This window comes from Podarcis gaigeae (assembly GCF_964106915.1).
Source record: "Podarcis gaigeae genome assembly, chromosome: 1".
Classification (NCBI taxonomy): Eukaryota; Metazoa; Chordata; class Lepidosauria; order Squamata; family Lacertidae; genus Podarcis; species Podarcis gaigeae.
Window position 1 is genome coordinate 118,817,448 of NC_139678.1, and position 12,794 is coordinate 118,830,241.

At 39.8% G+C, this 12,794-nt stretch overlaps 1 protein-coding gene across 1 annotated transcript in view; it reads right to left on the reverse strand.

Moving 5' to 3' along the window:
• The window catches only part of CALCRL (calcitonin receptor like receptor), a 106,402-nt gene that overhangs the window by 39,612 nt on the left and 53,996 nt on the right, over positions 1-12,794 (reverse strand). The window contains exons 2-3 of the mRNA XM_083710689.1: positions 2,312-2,414; positions 1,217-1,388 (exon numbers count right to left, since the gene is read on the reverse strand). Of these exons, the coding sequence (XP_083566815.1) occupies positions 1,217-1,388; positions 2,312-2,362 (223 nt within the window). The 5' untranslated portion in view covers positions 2,363-2,414. The remainder of the gene's footprint in view (positions 1-1,216; positions 1,389-2,311; positions 2,415-12,794) is intronic.

Sequence of the window (12,794 nt, forward strand, 5' to 3'; positions counted from 1 at the left end):
CCATTTCTTTGAGGTCTCGTTGATTTGCTGAGACCTGCATTCCACACTTTCAAAACCCTGATTTAATTAGGATAATTTCTAAAAATATGTAATCCCATGAACCGTGTGCTGAAGCTTTCAGCTCCCTGAGTTTGTTTGCTCCATGTTCTTTCCCTCCTCCTCTGAACTGTTTGCAAGTGTCAGGGAACTGCCATTGGCTCAGAGGCGAGAAATAGAAGGGCAGTTGTGTTACAGGGAGCCTCCAAAAATCTTGCGAAGCAGTTCCTCTTCCAGGGAGGAGGAAAGACCCACCTCCAGGGGGAAGAGGTACAAGGACCAGAGGATGCTGGTGGGAGCCTTAACACCGCTTCTGGGCAACCTGGAGTGGAGGGAAACACGCCCTTGCCATCGTCCATCCTGTGCAGTAGTCTGAGGTGCAGGGAAGGGCGGAAACAGTTGGGGGTAATGAAACTCTTATGTTGGGGGAGGTACAAAAAAAGACCACTCCCGGATTCTGCTAGCGATTGAGCCAGACATGAGTTTTGGGACTCTTCACTGTAAATAGTTTTGCACCAAAATAAAGCCTGTAAAACACAGGTTGGAGCCCTGCCTGGTTACTCTCGAGCAACCGCAACAGCCACCTGACAGCAAGGGATCCTTAATACCATATTTTCCCATGTATAAGATGCCCCCATGTATATTGGGGGACTCCAATTTTGGGGAGAGTTGTCCATAGTTGAGCTTTTTTTGGGGGGGGGGGAATGCCAAAAATCACTCACCAGGCTGACAAACGCTGCTGATCGCACGCATGCGTCACGAAAGCCACAGAGCGTCTGCCCACTCACCACCAAGCGCACCTACATTTGCCGCAATGGAAGCCAATCCACAGCAGCCCTTGCCACAGCCACCAATTGCCAACCCAATGGATACTCGACTTATACATGTAAAAGTACGGTACATAAAGCATCAAGAGTGCTTTTTAAGCAGAGACTGGATGGCATCATACCAGGAAGACTGTACAAGTCTGCTTCTTGCATTGGCAGGGGCTACAACTCTAGAATCCTATAATTACACTGGTCTGAATGAGATATTATGCTTGCATGGGGATTGCCTTTGTTTTTCAGAATGTAATTTTAAGTAACAACAGATACAATGCTTTCATTCAGAATATATGTGTTTGTTCAGGTTTTTTTTTTTTTAAAAAAAACAACATTTCAGTTTTTGGTTTTTTTTTTACCTTCATTCTTTGGAGAAGGCGTTTGCATAATTTTCTGGTAACATTCAAACTGTGCTGTCATAATTTTATTCACAGTTACGCTTAGTCCATAGATATCTTCGGTTGCGTTCGTATCCCCTTTTATATAACCTTCCTTGGTTGCATTCTCATCCGGAACCGCCGTGACAAAAATCTGAATAGAAAAGGAGAAAGAAATTGCCACCGTTCTCAGGAGGGATGCAGTATTTCATTGATTAATTAGTTAGAATAAGTGGGGCGAAATATTCTAAGCGATTAAAGAGGCCTCTTCCAAGAAACCAAGGGGGAGATTTTTTAAAAGAGGTTTATGCGTCTACCTGTAAAAACCATTGGTCGCAATTTACAAGGCTCTACCCTTCCGCCATTTCTCTTGCACAGCAGGCATGACTCTTTAAATGTAGTCATATGCCTGTGCCAGTTTAAAATAAGCAGGTGGCAGAAACACTTTTTGTCCATATGCAAATTTATGCAAATGAGATCTATTCATTGATTTAATTCCCACAATTAACTAAGACTTAACAAGACCGATTTCCTTGTGAGATAATGACTTTCCAGTGCAGTTTGCAACTGGGAATTCACTTTTTAAGGGACAGAAAGAATAGTGGGTTCTCTGAGATGGGGCTGTTCCACTGCCACCGCAGATCTAGTGCATGCACAGAGCTTCCTCTTCCTCTCCTGTTGCCTCCAGCCGCTTCATGCACCCTCAAAATCAGCTCCAGAGGGTTGGGGGGCACACAGGGGGAGGAAATAAAAATCAATCCCATTGCAGCAGTGGAACCAGGCATGTGGCGCATTAGACACAACACATTGTTTCATTGCTGAAATGTTGAAAGCTTGCAGAAATGAATAAATTCGTTGACTTGATCCACAGGAGAAATGTCAGTTTTCAGATTATTATTATTATTTTTGAGGGAGGGATATGCTATCGGAGTGAAAAGCATGAAAATCTGAGGCTGACCTGATTTTGATGGTGTCAGTAACGTAATATGCGTGCTTTGCATATGCATATTGTAAAAGAAGAAGAAAAACACCTTTATTATACTGTATGAGTAACTTCAGGGAAAGAAAGGAACTCACCAAGGTCTGAGCTAAGAGGAACACCATCTTCATGATCCAATTTGTCTCCATCACTCAATATAGCTAGTGTAGTTGTTGCACCGTAGTTCAGAAAAAAGTGTGGCTGAAATTAAGACAAACACATTTTAAAAAATAAAATAAAAAAGCAACCTTAAACCGAATAGACACTCATAATATTTCACCGGAAGAACAATAACCAGCCAAAGTTAAGCACTTTCATTTCCATTTTTTTTCACTGAAAGGGAGAAATTAAAATATATGGTTAATTACTCCCATTGTAGTCAACTTAAAAGTGACAAATGGTTTAACTGTGTACTAAATATTTAGGAAGGGATGCAGGTGGTGCTGTGGGTTAAACCACAGAGCCTAGGACTTGCCGATCAGAAGGTCGGCAGTTCGACTCCCTGTGACAGGGTGAGCTTCCGTTGCTTGGTCCCTGCTCCTGCCAACCTAGCAGTTCAAAAGCATGTCAAAATGCAAGTAGATAAATAGGTACTGCTCCGGCGGGAGGGTAAACGGCGTTTCTGTGCACTGCTCTGGTTCGCCAGAAGCAGCTTATTCATGCTGGCCACATGACCTGGAAGCTGTACGCCGGCTCCCTCAGCCAATAAAGCGAGATGAGCGCCTCAACCCCAGAGTCGGCCATGACTGGACCTAATGGTCAGGGGTCCCTTTACCTATGCACCACAGACTTTTGTTTCCACAAGTGGAAATTACCCTTCTTCCCCTCCACCTTCCTATTTGCCCCTGCCATGGACTCTAGTACCAATCTGGGGGCAAGGGAAGAGCCTGCAAGACGAAAGATGGAATGGTACACAAGCCAGGACTGAAATTGTGCAATTTTTAAAAAAGCAACAACCCCAAACCCAAAGCTTTTCTCTTGGTAATGATGGGATCAGAGTTACCTAAACAATATAGATTTTCATTTATGTGTACAATCACTGCCGCAAGAATGATATTTGCCCCAAAACGGGAAGAAGAAGAAGTCCCGACAAAAGAAGAATGGTTACAGAAATTCATGGACTATGCAGAAATGGTGAAACTTACCGGAAGGATAGGAAGTCAAGACAACAGACTTTTTATCAAGGAATGGATATCGTTTATTGGAGATTTACAAACAAATCGTAAACAAACTAAAACATTAGCAGGATTACTGTAAAAACTTGCAGTTTCTAAAACATGTATGAAATGGATGAGGAAAAGAATTGATAGTGTTTATTGGGATATGCAGAAGGGTGTAAAAAAAGAGGGTAAATTCATGGAACCGCTGAAAGAGGGGGAGGGAAGTCAAAGTTCGATATGTGAGAATTGTTTTAATTTCTTTCTTGAGATGTTTATTTGTTATAAATGAAAATCATAAATAAACTTCATTTTTTAAAAAGGACCAAAATAGTGCTGAATAAGATTGCTTCCCTTTCCACATCAACTGTCACCCAATCCTATTTTTCTCCTTGGTCCCGCTTACCCTTCTGAAACCATTCTTCCTGCTTCCCTTCCCAAACTCTGCATTCAATAATGGCACAAGCGAAGTCATTACACATGTTGTGCTGAGTCTAGCAGACATTGCATGGACCAGGTTCTTTGGCTTATTTTTTGTGAAGAAATATTGAATTATTTGATGATGGCCTGAGGCTGTTCTGGAAGGAGATCAGACAATTTCAGAGGACAAGTCTCTACCAACCACAATTAACCATAGTAGCTACATGCAATTTCCAGGATGTCAGTGAGTACTAACTGTGTGATGTAAAGGTGAAGGAAAACAAAACAAAACAAAACTTTTTGAAAAACAAAAATGCCTTCGTTTTAATCAGCTTCATTTTACTTTAACTGCTCGCTCACTGGTTTCAGCAGAGACCCCGCTGCATTCCAATGCCCTTAACTTTGGTGTTTTCTGTTCAAACGGCACCAAATGTGCACAATTCTACGATTCTCTCAGGGCACCTAACTTGCAAATTTCAGACAGACTGGGCAAAAGGTCCTTGGGATTTGATATCTCGCTTTATCACTACCCTAAGGAGTCTCAAAGCAGCTAACTCCTTTCCCTCCCCCCCCACAACAAACACTCTGTGAGGTAAGTGGGGCTGAGAGACTTCAGAGAAGTGTGAGTAGCCCAAGGTCACCCAGCAGCTGCATGTGGAGGAGCAGGGAATCAAACCCGGTTCACCAGATTACGGTCCACTGCTCTTAACCACTACACCACACTGGCTCTCCTTGTTTTAGAGGTGATGAAAAAGGACAGGACACCCGATAAGCTTCCTTTTAGAGGAGGCCCATCCTCTTCTTCAGATTGTACCTTTAGAGTTTTCCAGACAAAAAGCATGAAATATTCACACATTGAACTGCTACTTCTGCACATCGTGCATGTCAATTTTCAGGCAGTTTGCATGCTCACAAATACAAGTGAAAATGAAAATGAATGTTGGAGCATTCATTTGCCCTTTGCCTTTGTTTTTTGAAATAAATGCATACCCCTACTGACTGTCAGCTGTTAGACTGAAGGAGAAACAGGAGAGGCATTTTGCCCCCATGCCCAGCTTGTTTGCATCCCAAAAACATCTGGGTCACCACTGATAGAAATAGATTTTCTGGGTGGAGTGTTACCCCCTAGTGGAGACTTGGAGTGTTACCCCCTAGTGGAGACTTAATGGCAATTGCGAAAAATCAGCCAATGTAACAAGATCTAGTGGAAAATTCCTTTGAGAAACAAAAGAGCAAGCCTGAGAAGTGACCTTGGCTCTGAATGAGAGTGTTATGGATAAAGAGAAGGGGAAATTGGAAGAAAAGACAAGTTTAAGATCTGGTAGACAATACAAAACTGACAGTTCCCACCAGCGTAGAGCGTCAACGTCTGGAGGCACTGGAACAGCTGCGGCACTCCAAACAAAAACAAGAGCAATGTCTACGGAAGACACTCTTGCACAGGCTCTTAGTAAAATTAATGCATCACTGGAAAATCTAACAAAGCAAGGTACAGAGACAAGTAAACAAGTTGTGGAAACTAATAAACAAGTGGCTGAAGTTTCTAAAAAAATTGATTCGAATACGAAAAGCATCGATGACCTTGGGAAGAAGGTAAAATCTAACACAGAGACAATTGTAAGGCTTTTGGAGGAATCGGCAACAACTCGAAAAATTGCTGAAGAAGCAAAAGAAATTGCTGTTGCCACCCAGGAGAAGATACCACCGGTCATCAGGAGATTGGACGACCATGACCTGACCCTTTCCATGATTGAACTGCAATGGAAGGAGAGGAATTTAAGATTGAGGTCAGTCCCAGAAAGTGAGAAAGATAACCTGGTGGACTTCTTAACAAAAGAATTTACAGATTTCTGGCAACAGGAACTGGAGGAGGAAGAATTTAAGATACTGAGTGCATTCAGACTAGGCATAAGACAAAAGAAGAACAAAGCAAGAGATTGTCTGATAACATTAAGAACTAAGGAAGAAAGAGATAAAATCTTGAACTTGCATTATAAAAGATTGCTCGAGATTGAAGATTCTTTCATGGAGATCTACAAAGATATCCCTAAGCATATTCTGGATGTAAGAGCTGATTAAGATTTGACCATTCTATTGAAGAAGAACAAGATATTTTACAGGTGGGAGTATCCACAAGGCCTATCTTTCAAATTCAAAGGAAGGAAGATAAGAATAAGATCACTGAGTGATAAAGATAAATTTCTGAGAGACTACGAAGAAGATTTGCAAAAGGAGGTGGAATCCGGAGGGGAATTAGCATTACCAGGAAAAAGTTCACTGGACATATCCAACTTATCTTTTGGGTTGCCACTACCGACGGAGGAAGAACAACGACTGGAAGCAGTTGGAGGAAGTAAATAGTCCCATCATGGCTCTGCAACTTCTAAGTTGGAACTGTAATGGCCTAAACATGCCCCGAAAGAGGAAAGCAGTTTTTCATATTTTAAAGAAAGAACAATTGGACTTGATTTGCTTACAAGAAACACATGTGACAAGGCTTCACAGGAAACTATTAGTGAATAAAAGACTGGGACAGGAATTTATATCATCTGACAGAGTGAAAAAAAGAGGAGTTGTTATTTACGCAAAAGAAAAACTGTTACCGAAATTTTTATTTAAAGATGAACAAGGAAGATTTCTGGCAATTGAAATTCAAGTCCAAGGAGAGAAATTTGTGATTGTGGGAATCTATGCACCTAATGAGGGGAAATCGGAATTTTTTAAGAAGCTGCATGAGATATTGTTAGACCATTTGGATTACAACTTGATATTGATGGGAGATATGAATGGAGTCGTGTCAACGAACATGGATAAAGCACAAAGACAAACACTTACAAAGGATGGAAGACTTCCAAAATCTTTTTTTGAAATGACTGACAATCTGGACATAATTGATATATGGAGAACAAAAAATCCCCTTGAAAGAGAGGGAACCTTCTTTTCTGAATCTAAAATGACATGGACCAGAATCGACTAAATTTGGGTCACTAGAGGAATGGCAACTAAGATAAAAAAAGTGGAAATCTGCCCAAAAACCTGCTCCGACCACAACCCAGTAAAAATGGAGATGAAACTAGCAACTACTGGTACCTTCAGATGGAGGATGAATGACACCTTGTTTAGAGATGAAGAAGTTTACAAAAAGGCCCAAAAAACTTTGAGAGACTATTTTGAAATAAACATGAATACTAATGTGGAAAAAAGAATAATTTGGGACGCAAGCAAAGCTGTTATGAGAGGATTTTTGATACAACAAAATGCAATTAAAAAGAGATCTCAAAATGAGAAAAAAGACAAGATACTTGAGAAGATAAAAGAGGGAGAAAAGAAATTAAGAGCTAAACCAAAGTCCCAAGAGATTTTGAGAGAAATTAAGTTATACCAAACACAATACATGGAACTGATGAATCAGGAAATAGAATGGAAAATTAAACAAATGAGACAAAAGACATTCGAATTAGCGGACAAATGTGGCAAACTTCTGGCTTGGCAAATGAGGAAAAGGCAAAAACTTAATACAGTTACAAGTCTAGAAGTGGAAGGGAAGACTATATATAAGCCAAATGAAATAAGAGACTGTCTTCAGAGCTATTTCATACAATTATATTCACAAGGACCACAAAAGGAAGAAGATATAGATCAGTTCCTTAAAACATTTGGACTACAAAAAATATCCCAGGAAAGTAAAATAGGATTAAATCAGAAAATAACAGACCAGGAAATTGAAGGTGCCATACAAAATATGCAACTGGGCAAATCCCCAGGACCAGACGGGCTTACTTCCAAATATTATAAGATGTTGAAGGAATGGATAATACAACCAATGAAGGAAGTTTGTAATGAAATTTTGGAAGGGAAGAAGGCACCGGAGTCCTGGAAAGAGGCTTTTATCACACTAATACCGAAGACAGAGACAGAAAAGACCCAACTTAAGAACTACCGTCCCATCTCGTTATTGAATGTGGATTATAAAATATTTGCAGACATTTTGGCTAAGAGACTTAAGAAAGTTTTGATGGTCGAGATCCATGGGGACCAAGCGGGCTTTCTCCCGAGAAGACATATGTCAGATAATGTGAGGAATATAATCGACATTTTGGAGATGTTAGAAACTAATATAAATACTAGAGCAGTTTTGATATTTGTGGACGCGGAGAAAGCCTTTGACAATATCTCCTGGAGCTTTATGAAGAAGAACCTTCAGGGGATGGGGGTAGGCCAAGGGTTTGAAAACGGTATTGGTGCAATATATTCAGAACAGAAAGCAAAGTTAATTGTCAATAATGTGATTACAGAAGAGTTTAAGATAGAAAAGGGAACACGTCAGGGGTGCCCAATCTCTCCATTACTTTTTATATCTGTCCTGGAGATTTTGTTAAACATGATTAGAAGGGACCAGGTGGTTAAAGGGGTTCAGGTCGGAGCCAAACAATACAAACTGAGAGCATTCGCAGATGACTTGGTACTTACTTTACAAGAGCCAGAATCTAGTACAAAAAGGGTTTTGGAAATAATTCAAGATTTTGGTCAAGTGGCAGGATTTAAATTGAATAAAACTAAAACTAAGGTTTTAGAGAAAAATTTAAAACCTATTGAAAGAGAGAAGTTTCAGAATGTGACAGGTTTAACTGTGGTCAAGAAAGTGAAATATTTGGGGATTAACATGACAGCTAAAAATCTGAATCTATTTAAAGACAATTATGAAAAATGCTGGACAGAAGTGAGAAAAGATCTAGAAATTTGGTCAAAGCTGAAGCCTTCCTTGTTGGGTCGAATTGCAGCTATAAAGATGAATGTTTTGCCGAGAATGTTATTTTTGTTCCAAACATTGCAAATTATGGATAAGGTGGACTGTTTCAAGAAGTGGCAAAAAGACATTTCCAAGTTTGTCTGGCAGGGCAAAAAGCCCAGAATAAAATTTAAGATACTAACTGACACTAAAGAAAGAGGGGGGGGGGTTTGCCCTGCCAGACTTTAAACTTTATTATGAATCAGCAGCCTTCTGCTGGTTGAAGGATTGGCTACTTCTCGAGAATACAGATATTTTGGACTTAGAAGGGTTCAACAATACCTTTGGGTGGCATGCATATTTGTGGTATGACAAGGTTAAAGCTCATAAAGCTTTCAAAAATCATATTGTCAGGAAAGCATTGTTCAATGTCTGGATCAGGTATAAAGACTTGCTGGAAAACAAAACCCCTAGGTGGTTATCTTCAATGGAGGCAAAGGCTGTGAAAAAATTAAATATGGAGTCCAAATGGCCAAAATACTGGGAAATTGTGGAACAGGAGGGGGATAAACGGAAATTGCAGAGTTACGAGAAACTGAAGGATAAAGTGCGAGATTGGCTCCATTATTATCAAATAATGGAGGTGTTTAAGTCCGATAGGAAAAATGGTTTTCAGGTGGAGAAATCGAAATTGGAGATAGAACTGTTAGAACCCAAAACTAAGAATTTGTCAAAAATGTATAACTTGCTGTTGGAATGGAATACGCAGGATGAAACAGTTAAATCAACTATGATCAAGTGGGCACAAGATATTGGTCATAACATTATGTTTGAAGACTGGGAACGGTTATGGACCACCGGTATAAAATTTACGGCATGTAATGCCTTAAAAGAAAATATTATGAAAATGATTTATAGGTGGTACATGACCCCAGTCAAGCTTGCAAAAATATACCACTTTTCTGACAATAAATGCTGGAAATGTAAAGAAACAGAAGGAACATTCTTTCACCTTTGGTGGACGTGCCCAAGGATTAAGGCTTTCTGGGAGAAGATTTATAATGAGATGAAAAAGGTACTTAAATATACCTTCTTAAAGAAACCAGAGGCCTTTCTCCTGGGTATGGTCGGCCAATTGGTGTCAAAGAAGGATAGGACTTTTTTCATGTATGCTACAACAGCAGCAAGAATACTTATTGCAAAGTATTGGAAGACAGAAGAACTACCCACCGTGGAAGAATGGCAGATGAAAGTTATAGACTATATGGGACTGGCAGAGATGACGGGCAGAATCCGAGAACAGGGGAAAGAGACTGCGGAAGAAGATTGGAAGAAATTTAAAGATTATCTTAAGAAATATTGTAAAATCATTGAATGTTAAGATGATGCTGATTCTGAAATTAAGGGGTTGCTAGCTGTAATCATTATGCAATATGGAAAGAATTGTTAAGAAGTTTAATCTAAACTAAGGGAAGGATTTGTTGAAGATAAACTAATTAGAGAATGGAATGCAGTAAGGAGAGGTACGAGGAGGTCGGGAAAGTTATTTTCATGAATATAAGGGAATGAAATTATACATGTGATTTTTGTTTGTTTTTATTTTTGACTTTCTTTTTTCTTTTTTATACTTTTTGTGTCTTTTTGGTGTGATTTTTGTGTTTTATAAAACTTGTGAAAATGTTAATAAATATCTCATTAAAAAAGAAAGAAAGAAATAGATTTTCTGGGAAAGACGGATCTCTCATCCGGAAGCCCCTATCGTACGTTCTTAATTTGATCATCAAAAGAAATATCCTCAACAACATTGAGCACTGCTTGTCCATCCTCCATTGCTTTTGTGGCCAATGGGTGATAGCCATACAGTGTTACCTTGTTTCTCAAACTTAATCTCCGTTCCAAAACAAAAGCGTTCCAAAACCAAGGCGCGCTTACCCATAGAAAATGGATTAATCCATTTCAGACTTTTAATAACAAAACAGCAATTTAACATGAATTTTACTATCTAATGAGACCATTGACCCATAAAATGAAAGCAATAAACAATGTTCAGTGGTACCTCGGGTTAAGAAGGTAATTCGTTCTGGAGGTCCATTCTTAACCTGAAACTGTTCTTAACCTGAGATACCACTTTAGCTAATGGGACCTCCTGCTGCCGCCGGAGCCCGATTTCTGTTCTTATTCTGAAGCAAAGTTCTTAACCTGAGGTACTATTTCTGGGTTAGTGGAGTGTGTAACCTGAAGCGTATGTAACCTGAAGCGTATGTAACCTGAGGTACCACTGTAATTGACCGCCTTAGTGTTCTTTGTAGACCCCCCCCCCAAAAAAAATAGCTCAACAACTTTGGCCAACCCTGCCCCCCACAAAAAAGCTCAAAAACTTTGCAGTCTACTCTCCACACACACACACAAAAATAGCTTAACAACTTTGGCCAACCTTCCCCTAAAAAAATCTCAACAACTCTTTGCAATGTCAATGGGTAGATCACAGCCAGTCTTTTTATACTGTGAGTAGATCACAGTTTCTTGGGAGTTGGATGTGCCTGGTGTACAGCGGTACCTCAGGTTAAGTACTTAATTTGTTGCGGAGGTCCATTCTTAACCTGAACTGTTCTTAACCTGAAACACCATTTTAGCTAATGGAGCCTCCCGCTGCCGCCACGCTGCTGGAGCATGATTTCTGTTCTCATCCTGAAGCAAAGTGCTTAACCCGGGGTACAATTTCTGGATTAGCGGAGTCTGTAACCTGAAGCGTATGTAACCTGAAGCGTCTGTAACCCGAGGTACCACTGTACTGCAGTCACACAATCAATCAATAGCTGAACTGGGTTCCACACAGTCACACACAAAAAAAAGAGCCACAAAAATGCAAAATAAGTAGCAAAAACAGACTTCAGTGTAACACTCCAAACAGAAGTGTGGCACTAAACTTGGAAGCGTAAGTCTCAAAACGGAGCACGTTCAGCTTCCAAAAAAAAAGTTCACAAACCGGAACACTTACTTCCAGGTTTGCAGTGTTTGGGTTCCAAGTTGTTTGAGAACCAAGGTGTTTGAGAGCCAAGGTACCACTGTATTAAGAGAAAACCCACAGAAATCAATGGCCTTGGATGGGTTTTATGCCAATAGCTATATATCGCCCCGTGGCTTTGCGTTGTTTAAGCAACTTTGTTTTGTACCATGAAAATTTAAATTCCTACATGCACAGCTCTGTCTAGACTCCAGCAGCATTTTCCCATACGCTCCACTCTCTCTAATCTTCAGACTTATTTTCTCCAACAGTCATGACCTACAAGATAGATTTATGACAGTAAACAAACAGTTGACTCCATGGATACTATTTTGGACAAATACAACTCTTTTAAATAGGTATGATAAAATTCTTCTCAAGCTAGGACTGGGATAGGAAGCATATTTACTCAGTTCTAGGCATGTTTATTAGACATATGTGGCATTAATCTGAATGGGTTTTACTTCCAAGTAAGTGCATAGCATGATTTCACAACCTGATGTGGTGTCTTTCACAAAAACCTACATATAATGTACATCAAAAGATTCTTTTTTTTTAATCCTGATTTAACTTAATTGTGGTGGCATCCTCTACCAAAAAAACAAGTGTATATTGGTTAACAAAGATGTAAGAAATCTGTCAAATGCAGGCAAATGTAGGAAATCTGCCAAATGCTTAACACTTACTTAAAAAACGATCACGTAAAATGTGTGGACTCTCAGCCTAACCATGCCACCTGGATATAAATGTAGTAAGAAAATGAAGAAAAAAAAAACTGCAAAAGCTCAATTACCCTCATTCAATTTCTTCACTGCATAGTGACACTAATGGCAAGAGGTAAGAAGGGAGTGAAGGCGCAACAAAAATATTGAGAATAAGGGAATAAAAGCATGCTTCAAGGATAGATTTGACATATGATAAATGCATTTTTGACATACGATTTCACTGAAGCAAAGCAGACTCTGTGAACCAGTTTCTGTTGCTTCATTACTATTGCAAAAGCTAGGCAGACAATATGACTTTATTATATATATATATATATACAGTGGTACCTTGGGTTAAGTACTTAATTTGTTCCGGATGTCCGCTCTTAACCTGAAACTGTTCTTAACCTGAAGCACCACTATAGCTAATGGGGCCTCCCACTGCCGCCGCGCTGCCGGAGCACGATTTCTGTTCTGTGACAGATGGCCATCCGAGCTCTGTTTAAAAACCTCCAACATAAAGGTAAAGGACCCTTTGACTCTGCGGTTCTGGCGCTCATCTCGCTT